Source organism: Carica papaya, chromosome 6 (genome assembly GCF_054855325.1).
Source record: "Carica papaya isolate Zhongbai chromosome 6, ASM5485532v1, whole genome shotgun sequence".
NCBI classification, from domain to species: domain Eukaryota; kingdom Viridiplantae; phylum Streptophyta; class Magnoliopsida; order Brassicales; family Caricaceae; genus Carica; species Carica papaya.
In genome coordinates this window covers 35,995,413-36,015,107 of record NC_142314.1, presented here as the reverse complement: position 1 = coordinate 36,015,107, position 19,695 = coordinate 35,995,413, and the positions used below count along the sequence as shown (strand labels likewise).

General features: G+C 31.7%; 3 protein-coding genes across 15 annotated transcripts; 2 read left to right on the top strand and 1 right to left on the bottom strand.

Annotated features, from left to right (window-relative positions):
* The first annotated feature begins 1,149 nt into the window (after positions 1-1,149).
* Positions 1,150-6,479, top strand: LOC110826190 (uncharacterized). 13 transcript variants are annotated; one of them, XR_015821630.1, is made up of 7 exons: positions 1,150-1,597; positions 1,795-1,883; positions 1,976-3,007; positions 3,334-3,440; positions 4,762-4,777; positions 5,059-5,196; positions 5,283-6,479. XR_015821630.1 is itself a non-coding variant. In XM_022056788.2 (3 exons), the coding sequence occupies exon 3, from the start codon at positions 2,059-2,061 to the stop codon at positions 2,962-2,964; it is 906 nt and encodes a 301-aa protein (XP_021912480.1). In that variant the 5' UTR covers positions 1,151-1,597; positions 1,795-1,883; positions 1,976-2,058; the 3' UTR covers positions 2,965-3,189. The 13 variants fall into 13 exon arrangements, 3 of the variants coding, with proteins under 3 accessions (XP_021912480.1, XP_088078958.1, XP_021912481.1); XR_015821629.1 differs by having other exon boundaries at positions 4,719-4,777; XR_015821631.1 differs by having other exon boundaries at positions 3,329-3,440.
* A 3,704-nt stretch (positions 6,480-10,183) lies between these two features.
* Positions 10,184-14,242, top strand: LOC110826199 (protein NDL1-like). Its single transcript, XM_088222831.1, has 11 exons — positions 10,184-10,380; positions 10,537-10,636; positions 11,086-11,183; positions 11,298-11,386; positions 12,333-12,393; positions 12,481-12,567; positions 12,850-12,927; positions 13,035-13,091; positions 13,176-13,231; positions 13,354-13,489; positions 13,785-14,242. The coding sequence occupies exons 1-11, from the start codon at positions 10,321-10,323 to the stop codon at positions 14,022-14,024; spliced, it is 1,062 nt and encodes a 353-aa protein (XP_088078957.1). The 5' UTR covers positions 10,184-10,320; the 3' UTR covers positions 14,025-14,242.
* A 1,524-nt stretch (positions 14,243-15,766) lies between these two features.
* On the bottom strand, positions 15,767-17,164 carry LOC110826197 (uncharacterized). The gene has a single exon (XM_022056795.1). It carries the CDS (start codon positions 17,162-17,164, stop codon positions 15,767-15,769), a length of 1,398 nt encoding a protein of 465 aa, XP_021912487.1.
* Between the last annotated feature and the right edge of the window lie 2,531 nt (positions 17,165-19,695).

The window sequence follows — 19,695 nt, the reverse complement described above, 5'->3', positions numbered from 1 at the left end:
AATTTATACACGATAAATTTAAAACCCAACAGTAGAGACATAAGTTAGTTAATAATTAATCCAACTTAGTCAATGTTATTTATCAACTGAATAAAATAATTATATATCAACCACTGTCAGTTAATAATATATTTATATAACGACGAGTTTTATGTTATAAGTAAAGTTTAAATATATAATTTTTTGAGTAGAATAAAAATTATTTTAATCACTAAAATATGAGTTTGATAAATTTTTTGAAATAATAATACCTAATTTAAATCTAACAAAATTTTAACTATATTATTTAAAAAGATGATGAAAAAAAAATTTGTGACCCATTAAAATTTTGTTAATATATATAGTAATATACATATATATATTATAATTTAATAAACAAACCAAGATATATATATATATATATATATATAGTCTCTATATATTTATTTTGCCATAAATATATTTAGTTAACAAGTGTTTTAGAATCAAATCCAACCACCAACTAAAAGAAAGAGAATCTAATTGAATTAGATAAAGAGAAATTTTTGTTGGGAGATATAATGAGGCTGGCAATGAGTCTGCCTCTCTTCTTACCTAAAAATGGGTTTTTTTTTTTGGTCAATCCCTATATATATATATATATATGTATGTATGTCTGTGTATGTATGTATGTCTGTGTATACATGTATGTATATATGTATGTATGTTTTTTGGTCATATCATTTCTTGTTTCAGGGAAAAAGGAGTGTAAAAAGTAGAAGTTATCAACATGTCAACCCTAGTCTAAGAGTAAAGAGTAGAAGTTACCTTTAGTATAACTAAGGTAATATAATTTGTATATATATATATATATACATATTTGATAAAATTTTAAATAAAATAAAAACATAACTTAAAAATAATTTAAATAAAATATATGCAATCATATTCAATATTCATTTATTGTATAATTCGAAATCTTTAGATGAAAGAGAAGTCAATGTGAAATTCGTGCTTCCCATTTACAGAAAGGAAGGAGGAGTCTTCTTGAATACTTTTTCCAAATCTTCATTTTTTGTTTTTCTTATAAATTCTTTGTAAGATGCTAGAAATTAAATATAGATATATATATATATTTATTTATTTATTTATTCAGCCGAATACATTATTAAATACTTGGAAAAATGCTCATAAATACCTAAAATTAAGAAGGGTAATAAAAAAAATAAATATTTAATTCTTAATTTCAGTATTTATTTCAGCTGTTTTCCATGGAAGAAGAAGAAGAAGAAGAGGAGGAGTCTTAAAACGTTTTTTTTCTGTGTTATCTTCTTCTTCTAATTCTCTATTTCCATGTGGGTATGTCAGCTAAAAGGAAAGTAATAAGAGAGAGAGAGAGAGAGAGAAGGAAGAGATAAATGAGAATGAAATGAGATGAGATACCTTTTTTCCTTCCTCAGTGTAGAGTAATCTTCAAAAACCAGCCTTTACAGCCTCACCCATTTTGAGAGATATATATATATATATATATACTTATCTGTATGTATTATTCACTGTTTGCTTTTTGTTTTTTCTTTTTGTATAACGCTTCATCAAGTTGAATTCTTCAGATTATTTTTGAAGCTGTCACTGTCTTGAGGTATACATACATATTATCTGTCTCCTCCATTTTTTTTGCCGGGTATATTCAAGTTTCTCACTATTATTTTAATTGTAATGACAGTGAAACAAGTCTTACTTTTTCTGGGTTGCTTGTCTCCTTAAGCTATTTTACCAGCCCGCATTCCCTAAACTTCTCGACGAACTTGTGATTGATGGGTGTTTTTATTTTTGCAGAGAATGAACAGATCAAATCAGAGCTCTGACAATTGGATTTCGATGAGTTTCTGAGATGGGTTTCTCACTTTCTACTCTAATCAGTTGAGGTAAACTCAAAAATCGTTTTCCCCTTGTTCAAGTTTGAGTTTTTCTTCATATTTTTCTCTATTCTAAATCAGTTTTGGGGGTTTACTTTTAGGTTGTAAGAGTGGGCAACAACTGTTTGTTAAAAAGCGCCAGAGAGTCTCATATAGGGTTGAATTGAGGTTTTTGGTGGTAAAAATGAGAGATTTCCCATCTTGTTTTGGGGAAAATGGGGTTCAAGTTGCTGATTCTTCATCATCAAATACCAGCAGGAACGCTCAGAATTTGGTTACTTGTGTCTATCAATGCCGTATCCGGGGCAGGACATGCTTGATTACAGTGACATGGAGTAAGAATTTAATGGGTCAGGGTCTGAGTGTAGGGATCGATGATTCTGCAAACCAGTGTCTTTGTAAGGTTGAGATAAAGCCTTGGTTGTTCTCTAAGAGAAAAGGGTCTAAGAGTTTAGAAGCATATTCTTGCAAAATTGACATATATTGGGACCTTTCATCAGCCAAATTCGGATCCGGGCCTGAACCACTTGAGGGGTTTTATGTGGGTGTTATTGTTGATAAGCAAATGGTTCTTCTTTTGGGGGATTTGAGAAAAGAAGCTTTCAAGAAGACAAATTCCAGTCCTGCTCCTTCCGCTGCTGTTCTTGTTGCAAAAAGAGAGCATGTCTTTGGCAAGAGGGTGTTTGTGACCAAGGCACAGTTTTGTGATAATGGGAAAATTCATGATCTCATGATTGATTGTGACACAATCAGTGTCAATGATCCGTGTCTCATCATTCGTGTGGATGGGAAGACTCTGCTGCAGGTGAAGCGGCTTCGTTGGAAGTTCCGGGGAAATCATACCATCTTGGTTGATGGACTAGCCGTAGAAGTTTTCTGGGATGTTCATAATTGGCTCTTTGGTGCATCATCATCAGTTGGAAATGCTGTTTTTATGTTTAAGACATGCCTCTCAGCTGAGAAATTGTGGGCTAGCCAATCTCTGTCCGACTCAAGTACATTGCAATGGTCTTTCTCGCAGAGATTCCTAGATAACAAGTCACAAAATCTGGGGTTCTCGCTGATTTTGTATGCTTGGAAAAACGAATAGAGAGATTCAGAAATTCTTCTTTAAGTGCTAACAGAGGCTTTTAGTGAGTGTTCATTTTACTCAACTATGTGATTTATTACAGTTAATTTTTAAAAAGAGTCAGATTGTTTTTCTCCCTAGGTTTTTCTTCCCCCCTGAGTTAAGCAATTGAATGGATGAGAGACAGTTTTGTTGTTCTTAGTCCAATGTATATCCTTAATACATTTATTTCTTTATCTTTGCCAATTATCATTAGAATTTTTATATTAAAATGCCTTTATTAATAATTCCTGCAAAAGAACTACATCCGTTTGTAGTTCATTTACTTCAGCATATCATTGTTTGCTTATTTCTTATGTTGGATTTCTTCTGATCAATTCACAAGCACAGTATGCTATCCCTATGAATATGCCTCTCTTTCAAGTCAACCAGCTGCGAAGGTGGTCTCTCACTAACGTGCCAGTTAGAAGAGGTTTGCTGATTTCCTTCTATTGCAGGTGCGTAAATATTATTTTGTTTCATGGATACTTCTAAATTATCTAAAAAAACAATTTGGTAATTTGAATAACATAAAAAAATCCATGGGTTTGGTGTGAAATCCCAATTTTTCTCCCTGTTAAGCAAGGGAGTAACCACTATGGGTTGATGTCCTTGACAGTGTTGTTTGGCTGCTCAGTGTTGGCTCATTTAAAGGTGCTGGAACTTACCACATCATTGTTTAGCACCTCAGTATCTTTAAGTTAACACAGCATTCTGGTTTCTTAGTTTTCCTCTAATTAGTGTTTGTATTTGCCATGCCCTTGAGTTCATCCTCCAAGAGTCTGGAACTTACTGTTTGTAGAGTAGTGTCAGGTGGCACAGAATATGCTCAAACAGTTCGTAAGCATGAGATGTCATTCACATATAAGATTCCAAAACATTATATGATGCAAATGCGCTAGTCTTGTCTTTCTTTTTATCCACAGAACTGTCGAATAATCTGGATGAGAAGATTAAAAAAATTGACATATGATGTGCTCTGTGCTTTAAGTTTCTCCCTTTTCAAAGATCTGCATCTTTATCCAGAATTATCTGTACTAATTATTTCAAAAATACCTGAACTAATTTAGATTGAGCTACGTCTTTATTTTTAAATCTTCAGCATAATCATGCTTATAATATTTATCTCAAAAAAAATAATAATAATAATCATGCTTGTGATCCGCTAATTGGTATAGCCACAATAAGTGAGGGATGCATAAACTGGATTATAAGAGATAAATTGCTCTAACTTATAAGTAAACCAAAATGAAAAAATTTTGAACTGCCAAGTCTTTGATTTATGGAGTTTAACATTGAACTTTGACATGAAGGCAAAGATAATCTTGTGCTCTGTCCTAAAGGTTTGTCCCTTGCAAAGATTTATAACTTTATTACCGATCAATTTTTGCTAGCTTAGATTGAGCAACTTTAGCCTAATCATTCTTGTGATCTGCTAATTGGTGAAGCAGCAATTTTCAGGTATTTATAAAATGGATTAGAGGATAAAATTGCTCTAACTTGAAGTATACCAAAAGAAATCTCCAAGATCATTTTGAGATGCAAATCCCCTGAACTGTGGACTATAACATAAATAATTATGACAAAAAGGCAGGGGATGTTCTTGTCAAAACATTGAGTGTGGAAATACATTAGTAATAGGTGATAATCTGGTATCTGCTCTGTAAAATTCTGGAATTTCTGGATGCTTTACTGTATGTATAACCTCCTTTAGTGCTGTGTTTCCAAGCTGCCAGAGTTAACGGCATCATGCTTGGTGTCTCATGCTTCGACTTGCAGACGCTTTTAGCTTGAGGTGAAATTCATGTTTTTTGTATTTTCCCCCATTAGTACATGCAGAAATTGTGTCTTTTTAACATCTTCATTAGTTTTTCATCGGGTCGGAGTCACCTGCAAACTACGATCTGTCTATTTTTATTTTGGTTATTACTGAATTACTTCCAAGTAAAGTACTTGGATACAATTTCATGAAACAGACTTCGCATGCTAGTCCTCTTAAATTTGAGAACTTCTTTCCCCATCCTATGGAACTAAACTGCTTTGCATTTTATTTGGGAATCATGTCTATTGGATCAGATACGTAACATCCCATTTATTTGGAGTTGAGCCGTTGGTCTATCACTGGAAACTATCAATGTTAGATTGTGCATTTGAGAATTTAAGCGTCAAAGCAATAATTATCTTTTGAACGGTGCTCGCTCTAACTCCGCTAAGGTGTGTCCCTTGTGATGATTGTTGAGGTTGTCATAAACGTTTTTGGGCTTGTCTTTTTTAAAATGGAACAAGCTTAAATTGGACAGGTTTGGATAATACAAATTTCCTGTGGCGTGGAGAGGAAATCCAGTTTCTGTTTATTGTCAAAGATCACCCTTTATCTGCAGTCATGGATCGAAGGCCATGGAGGTAAAATATCATCCTCTTCCTGGAAATATAGGTACTGTCATATTCAGTTTCATTTTTCTTTCTGTGTGCTTTGTTTTGTTAGCTTGCAAGTATGTAAGTCCTTAGCTGAAAGATCAATGGTGACGGATTCCTACAATATGAGAGTCAGCATCTTCGAGGAAAGACTTTTGGATTGTTTGCTCTAAATAGTTGGTCGACTCCTTTTTCTATGACCTTAGGTTCTTCGATACATACTTGTTGTCTACGAATAGCATATTATTTCAGTTTTCGTCTTTAAGAGTTAATGTGTTTAACGGTATATTCTTTGTGGTGTTATTTGGCATGCCATTCTACTGCCTGAACCTTCCCTGTCCAATCTGAAACTTCTCAGAACAAAAGCCAGGAATATCGGATATTTCTAGCTGATCCTATACACAGTATATTCTACTGTGTGCTTCATTATTTACTTCTCTCTCTTGCTTTACCTCTGATTCGGAGGGATTCAAAACTTTGATTATCAAGAGAAAGACATGGATGCTCACCATCCCTCCCCTCCATTTTCTTCACTATTACTTCTTATCCAAACAAACGAAAGGAGGGTGGACATCCCTTGATTGTTTTTCCTTTACTCTGCCTCCCTTAACCCAAACATAGTGTTGAACTTTTTGTATAGGCGATTCATCCCCTCGATTACATAGCTACTGTAGATAGTTGGGGAAGGATGTAAAGACAATTTTGTAAAATCATACCGAAACATTCTTAGCTCGTGAACCGCAATCACAATGTTGGACAACTACCTTTCAAGTTCTTGTGCTTGAACCTTTGCTATTCTCGTAACTCCTTGCTAGCCCCCTTTCACCATCCAAGTGATTTCATGAACTCACTATAAAGACACATTTATGATGAGTTGATTCCCTGGTAAAAAGATTGATGATAGAGTACGAATCGGGAATCGTCACTTGACTCCCACACGCCAACCACGAGCATTTTGTAATTTTTGTTCGACCAGTTTGCCTTTTCAGTTTGATCGCCTCTAGACTAGTTCTTGAGGTGTTCGGGTGTATTTTACTTTTTGAGATTCGTTTCGATAAATTAATTTACACATTATATGTCTACTTTGTCGACCAGTTTGCCTTTTCAGTTTGATCGCCTCTAGACTAGTTCTTAAGGTCTTGTGGTGTATTTCACTTTTTGAAATTCGTTTCGATAAATTAATTTACACATTATATGTCTACTTTTTTTTTGAAAGATTTCGAATTCGGGCAAGCGAATGCATTAGTGCTGATAGTGGTATGAAATCTTTTAAGAAAGGTCTTATAGTCAAGACATTATATATAATTTATCCAACCTTTCTCCTTCGGTTATGGATAGTATTGACTTTCAAAAATATGTGTAAAGAAAATTTATTTAAAATTATAAAATTTTTTATTCTAAATTTTTATCTCATTTACATTATATTTTTGTATATATATATATATATATATATATTTTTTTTTTTTTTTTCTGAGTGGCCACCTTAATTATTCTGGATTAACATAAACACGTGTTTTATATATATATGCGATACATGATTGATTTGTTTTTTCATATATGTCTTAGCATAATGTTAAATGATATATCTTACATTTATATGTACATCTTTCCCCTTTAATCAATGAAAGTGTATACATTTACATGCATATATATATGTGTGTGTGTGTGTGTGTGTATGCATACATTAAATAACAGTTTATACATATATATATATATATAATATGTCTTAGGTGTATTTATGGTTGGGCATGCACGTGTTACACAACTATACAAATAAAAAAAGATATCACGTGTAATTTATTATAAGACCCATACGTGCTACACGTGCATATTACAAAAAAAAAAAAAAAAAAAATCTATAGCCTATAATATTGTAAACTAGTTTGACAAAAATTAATTTATGTTCAACATTAATGATATATATATATATATACATACATACATACACACATCATAAATGATATCATCACATAGTAAGATACGTATAAGAATTTTTTTAGTTATTTATTTAATAATATATACATTAATTATAAATTAACATCTTAAATAATATATATAAGAATACATACTCTTACTTAAAACACATAATTTATTATAAATAAACAAAAATATCAATACAATAATTCGATCGGATGCACGGGATTGAAATACGAAACAAATTTTTAATAGGTCCGAATATGTGTTCTGATTCAAACACGACTTTATAGAAGAACATAAAAAAATTTAAAATTTAACTTAATATATATAAGTATAAATTTTTTTTTAATTATTTATTTAATAATATATACACTAATTGTCTTAAATAATATATATAAAAATACATAATCTCGCTTAAACACATAATTTATTAAAAATAAACAAAAATATTAATACAATAATTCGAATGAATGCACGGGATTGAAATATGAAACAAGTTTTTTTGTAGGTCCGAATATGTATTCTAATTCAAACACGACTCTTATAGAAGAACGAATGTATAAATAATTTGGTCAAAAAAATAGTCAAGTAATAAAAAAATTTAAAATTTAACTTGATATATTATATATATATATATAGACGTATAAGTACAATCAATTTATTTTAAATATTTGTTAAAAAATATAAAAATAACATTTAAAAAATACCAATTAAATTTATAAAGTATCCCAATATAGTTATAATCTTAAAGTATGTAATAATTTATATATATGTATATATATTATAAAAAATTATTATATAACATGAGAAATATAAATATGGGCAGCAGACATCTTTTTTCAAGGTCGGTCCACCAATCATAAATTAGGCAGTGATCGCATTATCTTTTTTTAAAAAATAAAATAAACGAAAAAGGATTTCTTCGGCATGATTCACGAATCGCGTTTGGTTCGTGAAACACTCCCGTGATTGCCGTTTTGCCAAAAACAAAAAAAAAAAAGGGAAAGCAAATAAAAGGGCGAGTTTTAATTTTTTTTTTTTTTTAAGGTTGGAGTACGAGAGAGATCATAGGGTGTATGGTAGAGCACAGTAATGTAATGAGGCTCTCCGTACCATCAAATCAAAAGGACCAAAAAAAAGAAAAAAAAAAGAAAAACACATTCTTTGGATTTTAGTCACCATTTCTCGAATTTTTATGAGCATTTCATGATTGTCTTCTTATTTCTTTTCTTATTTCTTTTTTTTTTAATTTCAAAATTCTTAACTCAATAATTAGTAAAAAAAAAAAGAACAATACAAGATTTAACGTGATTCGACAGTATATTTATATTCATGAATAAAATCGACAACAAAATTTTCTATTATAATAAAAAAATAAAATATATCACTAATAAACTTATATTTAAAAAAATTAGAAAAATTTTACTTCTATAAAATTTTTAAAACTGTTAGAAAATTATGACTAATTTTGATGCAGAAATAATATGACAAAATATTTATTTTTCTGACCACGATATTTAATTATTTATGCTCTTAACTGTCTTTGTTTTTTCCCGAATGCTACTAGAATTTCAGATAATCTTAACATTTTAAAACTCAAATTTATATATAGTTTAATTAAACGTGAGAGAGAGAGAGAATAGTAATATGTATTTTCTATGTGTTATCTGCTTCTTTATTTTTAGTAAAAATAATTTTTTATATCTTATATGTTCATTAAGAATCGTATCTTTTTACAAGATTTAACGTGATTATTTATACTTATATTCATAAATAAAATCGACAACAAAATTTTTTATTATAATAAAAAAAATAGAATATATCACTAATAAATTAATAAACCTATATATAAAGAAATTATGAAGGTTTTATTTATATAAAACTTTTTCGTATATACCTTAAATATTTTTTAAAATTATTAAAAAATTATGACTAACTTTAATGCAGAAACAATATGATAAAATATTTATTTTTCTGCCCACGATATTTAATTATTGATGCTCTTGACTGTCTTTGTTTTCTTCCGAATACTACTAGAATTTTGAATAATCTTAATATTTTAAAACTCAAATATATCTATAATTTAACTCAACGTGAGAGAGAGAGTAGTAATATGTATTTTCTGAGTGTTATTTACTTATTTATTTTTAATAAATGTAATTTTTTTTCTCTTATATGCTCCTTAAGAATCGTATCTTTTTACAAACAAGTTTTTCATTTATAAATTCACAGGTAGAGTTGTATCTTTTTACAAAAAGTATTGTGCCGGTGTTACTAATTTTATGCAATATGAATAATAAAAATAAAAATACCCAATTTAAATTTATGTTTAGTTGATGTGCATGATGAAAATATTTGGTCAAAAAAACAAAAGCATTATTACCAAAGGGAAAAATAAATAATTATGATTAAAAATATTGATCACGGTCAGCAGAGGGCAGGGCAGGGAGGCCAGGGAGCATGGGCATCGATGTGCTGGCGCACTATGATAGATTAACTCTTGGTGGGCCCATTCTCTTTTTCGGCTTCCAGGTGGCATACAGCTGTAATGATGCCGCTAGAAGATTACAACTCAGCCCTTGATACGGCGGCGTTTCATGACCCGCTGTAGATTGCAATTGTCCTTTTTATGGTATTGTGAGATTACGATTTTACCCCCCGTTTGACCGTTTTAGTGAACTTCAACGGTCACTTGCCTCTGCTAGAAACAGACTAAAAGACAAATAGTCAAAGTGTTGACTGGAGGATAAAACAATCATTTCCCACAAATATGTAGAGCTGACGGTGTAATTATCCGTCACTTCGGAGGGTGTTTTCGTCTTTTGGGTTTTACAGTTAAATTAAAATTAAACAAGCGTAGGGAAAGCGAAGGAGGAAGAAGAAGAAGAAGAAGAAGAAGAAGAAGAAGAAGAAGTAGTAGTGGAGAATCGCCATTCTGAAGACTCAGTGAGTTGCGAACTCGCTATTGTAGCTTCTTCTGCAGTATTGATTGGAAAGGACTGAGTGATGGATGAGTCTAGTGACTCGTTTTCGATTGATATTGACATTGTTCCATTCGGAGGGAAGGTAAATAATTAACAATACCCAAAATAATCAGTCTGTTTTTCTTTTTTCTTCCTCTTTGAATCCAAATGTTGTCCCTTTATGAACTATATTACGTGATTCATATATTTTTATTATCTATTATTCATGGGTTTTTCTTTTTATGGCTGTCTCTTATAGGAATTTGTGGTGAAAACAAGCAGAGGTTCAATATCGGTTTTTGTTTCTGGTGACCAAGAGAAGCCTGCACTTATAACATATCCAGATGTGGCTCTCAATTGTATGTTTCATTTGATGCTGTGATTTTACTTGATGATGCTTTTTCATTTTTTTTTTTTGATAGCTTAAATGGGTTTTCGGGTATGTATATAATCTGTTGAAATTGAATGGGTTTTAAGCTTATGATTGCTCTTTGAGTTCAGATTCAGAAATCGGTGGTGGAGTATTTAGAGTTGATGGAAAATTAAGTGGGTTCTTGTGTTGTTTTGCTAATTGTTTGATTCATATTGGCTGAGATGATTTTGTTCATCATGTTCTGTTAAAAACGGTTTGGGTTTTTACTATTTTGATGGGTATTGTTTTGTATTTTTCTTACATGCTCCAATTATGGTGAAAATGGATTAAACTTTTTGTTCTTCTTAGCTATTGCCTTCTAGTCTCCTCAATTTATTGCAATTTGGATCGGTTTATTGAACTTGGTGTTGCTTTCTTCTTGCTTGGTTTCTGTAGACACATCTTGTTTCCAAGGTCTATTCTTCTGTCCCGAGGCAGCTACTTTGTTGCTTCCTAACTTCTGCATTTACCACATCGATGCCCCAGGGCACGAGGTCAGTATTGTAATCAAATATTCGAAGAATAAACTCTGGGTTGGGTTAAATTTTGGTTGTTTTGGTGCTAATATAAAGTCTCCCTCTCCACCATTTGCTTAAGAGTTCTTGCAGTTAGGAGCTGATGTGATTTCTTCAGATGCTCCATTGCTCAGCGTGGATGACCTCGCAGACCAAGTTGCCGAAGTTCTTGATTTCTTCGGGTAAGTAAATGCTTATCTACTTCATCCTTAATAGTTATTGCTTTTAGGCATGGATGGGTAAAATTTTCAGTTTCAATTAACAGTCACAAATATATGATGATAATTACTAAGTTAACTGACTTGTGGCTTTGGCTCATTATGGATTCGATGAATCTCTTTTTGGGTTTCATTCACTCTGTCTGTTTCCATGGTTTGAGTTGACGTTGAATACTTCCATTCTGATGTTTCTTCTATTCAGTATGTAACTTTTTTGGCTCCTCTATAACCTTGTTTTCCATTTTTGTATTCTATGGAAAATACTTGGTTTTCAGTTGATACTGTCATAAACATAAGGTGAATCCTTGGTTTTAAATTGATTTTCTCATGAACTTCATATTAGTATTGAATGATCTTTTAAGAATTTCTCCAAAGAGAAATTACATAGATAAAATATGCGCGGCACTTTATATGGCAGTCTGGGTATTTATGTTTCTGTTGCAGAAGTTGGATGAATATATTAGCCAGTGAATTTTCCAGGTCCGATAGAGTTCCTAATGCTATCTTACTGATTATACAAACAATAATTTAGAATGTCAAGAACTTCTGAAGTAACTTGTGAGCACGGATCTCTGTTGTAAACATGTATGCATGACTCTACAAGTACTATTTTATAGATTAGCATCTTGATATTGATTAAAAACATGCTAAGAAAGCAACTGAGGACAAAGCTTATATTGCTGAAATTTTAGGAGAATGATGTGTAGATATGTCATTTTATTGGAGAAATACATTACTACCTTATTTGTGGCAGATTCTGTAAATTAGAACTATGAAAGGACGAACAAGCGTCTATATTTGCTTTGCATCAAATTTTGTTGTTCATGTTTATTTTCAGCGTGAAGCAAGATATCCCTTTTCTTATTACATAAATATTTTTCCAAGTTCTAACCAAGTTTTTTGAACTCAGACTGAAAAAGGTTCTATGCTTGGGGGTAACTGCTGGTGCTTACATCCTTACACTCTTTGCAGTAAGTTGGAGAAGGCCTGCAGTCGTTTGTATTTTTACTTCTTTTTCTGATTTCAAGTGGTGTAATTTACGTTATGCTCTGTCGCAGATGAAACATAAAGAGCGCGTGCTTGGGTTGATTCTCGTTTCCCCTATTTGCAAAGCGCCTTCATGGACTGAATGGCTTTACAACAAGGTTTCTATCTCAAGTAAACACCAGTAGTTAATGGGAAAAATTAATCAAATGGTCCATTTTAAGCAAGAAAATTTTTTATCTTCTGGTTTTCTTGATTACACACTTCTGTCTTACGGCAAACAAAGAGTAACTACTTTTTGTCAATGAACTAAAACGAAATCTGGTTTGCCAATAGTGGATTTTGTATGTTTCTTTCAAAGAAGAGTCCATATTAGTTCCTTCCTACATGGATTTGCTTAACAAGAGACATGTCTCATTTATATGATACCTTTATCATTTCAGGTCCTGATGAACTTGCTATACTTCTATGGTATGTGTGGCGTATTAAAAGAATGCCTTCTCCAACGGTACTTCAGTAAGGTACTATCTTCACTTTCTTTTCCGTAATCTTTTTCAAAAAAAAAAAACATTGTCGAAGTATTTCGAAGTCATAATTCTTGATGTTTTTGTGTTCTTTTCTTCCTCAGGAACTTAGGTGTGGCGCACATGGTTCAGAATCGGATGTTATTCAAGCTTGTCGAAGGGTAGGAAACTCTTGGAGTATAATTTATATGATTATGTAATATAACAAAATTTAAAAAGCATTTGGTTGCTTGCCTTGCCTGCAGCTGCTGGATGAAAGGCAGAGTTTGAATGTCATGCGATTTCTTCAAGCGATCAACGAGTAAGATAATTACCATTTAAGACTACCATTTAGCAGAACATGTATATATATATGTCCAACAATAAGTATATTTTAAGGCACAAAACGAAAACTTGATAAAGTTGCTGCATATTTATTTACAGGAGACATGATCTTACTGATGGCCTGAAGAAGTTGCAATGTAAAACACTTATTTTTGTGGGTGAAAGTAGTCCATTCCATGTTGAATCTGTATATATGAGCTCAAAGATGGGCAGAAAGCGTTGTGCTCTTGTCGAGGTAGGATACTACTGCTTGTTTGTCATTTTTGGTTCCGACATTTTCAAAGGAAAATCATATTCCTAAATCTTTTAGTAGAGAAACTCGTAATTTCAAAGTTTTAAAATTTAGAATTTTGGATTTAATATTCTCAATTCTATTTTTCTCCCATGAAAGTTGGATTTTGATCACATATTGGAGACGAATGACTATTATTTTGATAAGCTAATGACTTTATTCTTTTGGCTTAATGGGAATAAATCAAAAGCACAAGAAACCATAACTAGTATTAAGATACTTGCCTTTCGACTTGCAGGTTCAGGCATGTGGTTCACTGGTAACAGAAGAGCACCCGTTGGCCATGATTATTCCAATTGAATTCTTTTTAATGGGATTCGGGTATTACAGACAACCAAATTTTGCTTCCTCATCGAGTAATGGTTCAAACCCTGCCAGTCCCTTGAGCCATTCTTGCATAGCACCCGAGCTTCTATCTCCAGAAAGTCTGGGAATCAAACTCAAACCTATTAAAACCCGCGTGGAAGTTGAACTTTAACGTATGTGGGTTACTCTGATTCCATTAGTTTCGGTCGTATCTCGGATAAGTCAATAGGAAAAAAAAAAAAAAATAGATTCCATGTGCGGAAGAACATTAAGGCTGTTGTCCTTACACATTTAACATTGTTGAAATTCCTGTATAATAACGTCCACAGTGTAGCATATTCTTTGATTTATGTTGGTGGGAGGAGGATAGTCATTAGGGTTTTGTTTCAATGTATCCATTTTTTACTGTAGATAAAAATGATACATTCACATTCTTTTAGTCGAAAGCTTTGACTTCTTATTATATTTGAAGTGTTTGGTAATCTTCTGCAGATCAATCGCATGCATCAAACATTCTTGTTTCATTCATTCTTCAAAAAACACATCCAGAATATAGATTTAGTAAAAATTTGTGTTTCAGAGATATATAAATATATATGTATATAATGTCCGATTCCTAGTTGTATATATATATATATATATATATATACGTTTTAATCATATAAGTTCATATACAAATCCTACACAGAATGCAGAATTCCTCCTCGGATTTAAAAAGCCAACAAGTTCGAATCCTACAGGAATTACGATTGACCTCTGTATTTATATATCTTCACACATGCATACACACATTATATCATTTAAGGCTCTGCATCTCTCTCTCGCTCGCTCTCTCTCTCTCTCTTAAGCTTCGTCTATCTAGTGTGATCGTAAATCAAGAATTACATACGCATATACACACATACATATATATTCAGTGATGTTTAAGATTAAATTTATTATCTACAGTAACAACAAACGAAATTACTGTAAAAAAATTCTTCGTGTGACAACGAAACCGAGGAGCAAAAGACAAAATATAATAGTTAAGAAACGCAAGAGAAGCCGTCTCTACGCCTGCATGATCAAGAAGTTGAACATCACTCCTGCAAGACTTGACGAGATGATTGCAAGACTCAAGTATACTCGAGATTACTCGTTCTTATTATCGGATTAAGTTTTAAGATATTTAGTTTATATGTATCATGTTATTTGAAGGCTGTGATTAATGTTTTATGAAAATTTCGTTAGAGAAATGTGTATATATATAGATATGTAAGTATGTATCATAGTTGTTCCTATCAGTTTACAAAATTTAAAAATACTTCAATTACAAATTAAATTTTACTTGAAAATTTGTTTCATAATTTGAAATAATTGTAAAATTTGAAAATAAATTATATAATTTATTTCAAACAATATTAATTCATAATTTGTTTGGCTGATTTTATAATCTTTATTTCTCTTAATTTCTAATTCTTCTTGATCTAAACATTTCCATATTAATAGAAAATTTTATTTCTTATGTTCTTCAATAGAGGGTAGGATATATATTGTTGAACAAGATATAATTTCAATACGAATACACATATATGTTATATATATATATATATATTACTAAATGTGTTTTAAAAAATATCACACACAAAATAATTAAAACCCACAATTTTATAAAGATAAAAAGAAATACTAATAATTTAAATAAAGATTGATTCATAAACATAATACATATATATATATATATGTATTATACATTAGTGGAACCATCTAGTCCACATTATTTATTTATTATTATATAACATGCAAATCCACTAATTTGCATTGTTTATTTATTTATTATTATTTAGTATGCGAAGTTATATGTAATCCGCATTATTTATTTATTTATTTATTTTTATTTAGACCATATAAGCTCCCAAATACGACGTCGTAGTGTCACAGTTTCTCTTCTGTGGTCTCGTGCTTAAAGTTGAAGCAATTGATACCTGTGTAAATCCCGTCATGCAGGTAGCGGGTGACGTGCATCCCGTTCATCAGAGTGTCTCGCTGAGTATATGAAAATGGAACGTCGCAGGTACCTTTCGTCGCCAGCACGCTGATCGTCATTTTGGTATGCGGCGGCACGGTAACTTTATAAACAGTCTCAATCTCTTTCGATTCTTCTCTTGTGTTCCCCCACTGGTATGACCCTTCAAACTCCGCCGAGATCTGAATCTCGCCTTCCATTATAAATGGGATTCCAGTCTTAAAGGTGGTTTGAACACCAAGTTTCAGCGAAACGCTGGCGTTCCATGTACTGCTCGTGGATTCTGTGTAACTCAACTTCACTTCAGCTTCATTGGGTTGACTTGATCTGTTCACTACAGATTCCCTCGTCATGCTAATGGGTTTCTCGTCATAGATCCGAGCATCGAGAAGACGAAAGTTTACGTTAAAGATCTGCCGGGAAACCACCAGTTCAACAACTTCAAGTCGCGCCTCTCTAGCAATCGTCGGAACGGTAGCGTTTAGGCAACTCGTCATGCGCTCAGCCGTGAATCGCTTGCAGAAATAGTTATTACCCAAGTTCTTAAGCGCGACGACGTTGGTATCAACTTTGACAGGCCAGAAAAGAGTGTCTTTACTCTTATCATCATCCGCCGCATCGCCTAATACCCAGTTGGATCCGCGCCGAGCCAAGAATTTACCAAAGTAGTCAGATTTGATGCGGATGGACCCATCATTAGTTGTAAAGATTTCGTATCCAACCGAGGGATTTCCCACATCGTCTATGGCGAATTCGTTATGTGGTTTTCCATTGATCCATCGAGCACTGAGAAGCAAATCATTGTCACCTTTGAAGGCAACATGTTTAGGAAATATCAGAAACGATTCCCAGTCGAAAACTGCAAGTTTAGTTACAGAGTATTGATCTGGTTCTTTGGCTCCGGCGAACAAGCATCTGTTATGGTATGTGTTGGTAAACCATAAAGCACAGTATTGATTAAGTTGAACGTGTAACAATCTCACGTTCTCAAGATTACCACCAATGATGGTGGGTTTGAACAAAGTGCAGTTCCATTTTGAGACGTCTTCCTCCGGCTGATCAGCTGCACAAACAATCCAATAATTTTTATCAGTCCATCTTACCCAGTATTTGTTATTGTAACAGCATTTTATATGCACTAATCCTTTCACAGTCTTGGCCGGCTCAACCTCGAACTTTACATATGGATTCACGGCTTCTTCTCCGGTGAACTGGAGAAGACTATGAACCTGTACATCTTCGTGGATGTATCGGAGATACTTATTGTTTTTTGGTGATTTGATCACGATGTACCTCGGCAAATCCATTTTGTTTAGTTTTTTTTCTTCTTGGCAATCACTTGCTCGCTTCTGGTTTCCACAACTAAAGATTTGCCATGTATTTATAGGCGTAAGGATAAGCTTAGAACCTCGATATGTGTTTATAAATATGTATATATATATATATATGTGAATGCAAAAGATGTGGTGATTAATCAAATGTTCACTGCATGATTTTTCGAACCTGGTAAACCACGTTTTGGAGTTTTATATTATTTTTAATATGCATTTTTTTTTCTTTTTTAAACATTTTCTTTCAAAAGATATATCCACGTGCATATATATATATATATATTAAGTAATGCTGATTATATGAACATGGAATAAAGATCAATAGGTCTTTGTATAATATACATACATATATATATATATATATTACAATTGCATAATATATATACATATATTTGTAGACTTAGAAAGACTTCAAGTGACGTGATATATATCAAGTAATACTGATTGTACAAATATATATATTAATAAAAATTAGTGTTGTGTTTCAGCGATACATTATACATATCTATACATCAATGCATACATAATGCCTGATTCCTAGTTATATATATATAATATTTGTTTCTTTTTTTAAAAGTTTATATAAAGTATATGTCAATCCTTATCCAATCGAGAATTTCTACTTACATTTAAAAACTAAAACTAACACGTTCTAAATTCTACACGAATTACGTTTCATCTCTGGATATATATATATATATTAGTTTCAGACCATCATCGGATATATTTATATATTAGTTCCAGCCCATCCCGTAAAAAGAAGTTAAAGTAGGAGAAAACGTACAACTGAAAAAGACAAACCTCTGATTTCTTGCGGATTTTCAGCCCTGGGATGAAGATCAGATCACAGGATTTCAGCGGGAAAGAGATGAAACTGCGTTTCATGGTTCATGGCTCATGGAGAATATATATATATATATATATATGTATATATATTCATGGAGAAAAAAAGGAGAAGTGAAGAAAGTAGAAAGCAAAAAAGAGAGAGAGAGAGAGAGAGAGAGAGGCTGTGTGTCCATGAAACACATGTATAAGTAAGCTATAATAGTTTCTATCGTCAACTTAAGCTTTAAGACTCTCTCTTTATCTCTCTCTTAAGCTTGCTCTGGATATATCTTTCTCTCCCCACATAATTTTTTTTTTTTCCGGTGATCGTCAATTAAGAATTATATATATATATATATATATTTGTTTAAGCATGTGTATTAGTTTCTGAATTCTAAATAACATTATATTTTGATTACAAATAATCAATTTTCAGGTTTCCTCCATAACTCTCTGAGTCTTTCTTCGACTGATTCCATAGTCTTTTCCTCTTGATTTCTAATTCTTCTCGATCTCTACATCTACACATCAATGGAAAATCTTGCTTCTTAAAAATGGCAAATTCCTCATTGGCTTATAGTAAGAATAAGTAATCTTAAATGTACTTAAAATCCTGTAATATTTTAGTAAAGTCTTTTAGGATTCATACTTAAAATTTTTCGATTATGTGGGTATAAGTTTCTCGAGTATTACATTTTGTTCTTTGCTTCAAGATTTGGTGGATACACAAAAAATCTTCCTACACTACTTTCATTTACATATTGTTGATACAAATAAATAATTCAATATTCAATATAATCAAAATACGTATGTTATATTAATATTATACACATCCGCACTAATATCAATACAACCAATTTCTTAAAAATAAAATATATATCACATACAAATCAACTAAAAATTCACGATTTTATAATAATAAGCAGAAATACTAATCTTTCAGATGAAAAGTAATACATTACATATAAATAGAATTATTTAGTCCGCCTTATTTATTTATTTACTATGAACCCATTTAGTCCGTATGATTTATTTATTTTCACTTAACTCATATAAACTCTTCAATACGACATTGTAGTATTGCAGTTTTTCTTCTTTCGTTTTGTACTTAGAGTTGAAGCAATTGATACCTGTGTATATTCCGTAATGCAAGTAGCGGGTGACTTGCATCTAAGTAGTGGTAACTGACTATTCATATTGAAACTATATCTTTTTCAACAATATAAATCATAGTCTCTATTTATAGATCATCAAATATTATTAAAAAAATACTACTTAATTTTTAAAATATATAAATTATTATTAAGAAAATAAACAGAAAAATTGAAAAACTAATATACATATACATCTAGTTTGCATTATTTATTTATTTATTAATATTTAGTATGCGGAGTCATCCAGTCCGCACTATTTATTTATTTATTTTTACTTAGATTATATAAACTCCTGAATACGACATAGATATAGTAATATCACAACTTCTGTTCGTCTAGTATTTAAAATTGAAGCAATTGATACTTGTGTAAATTCTGTCATGCAAGTTCATCAGAGTATTCCATTAAGAATATGAAAATGGAAGTTGATCGTCGTTTATATATTACACACTAATTAAGAATTGAAAATTGAACTTTTACCTTTTTTTAAGGTTAGAAAAATAGTAGTTAGTTAAAAGATGATGTATT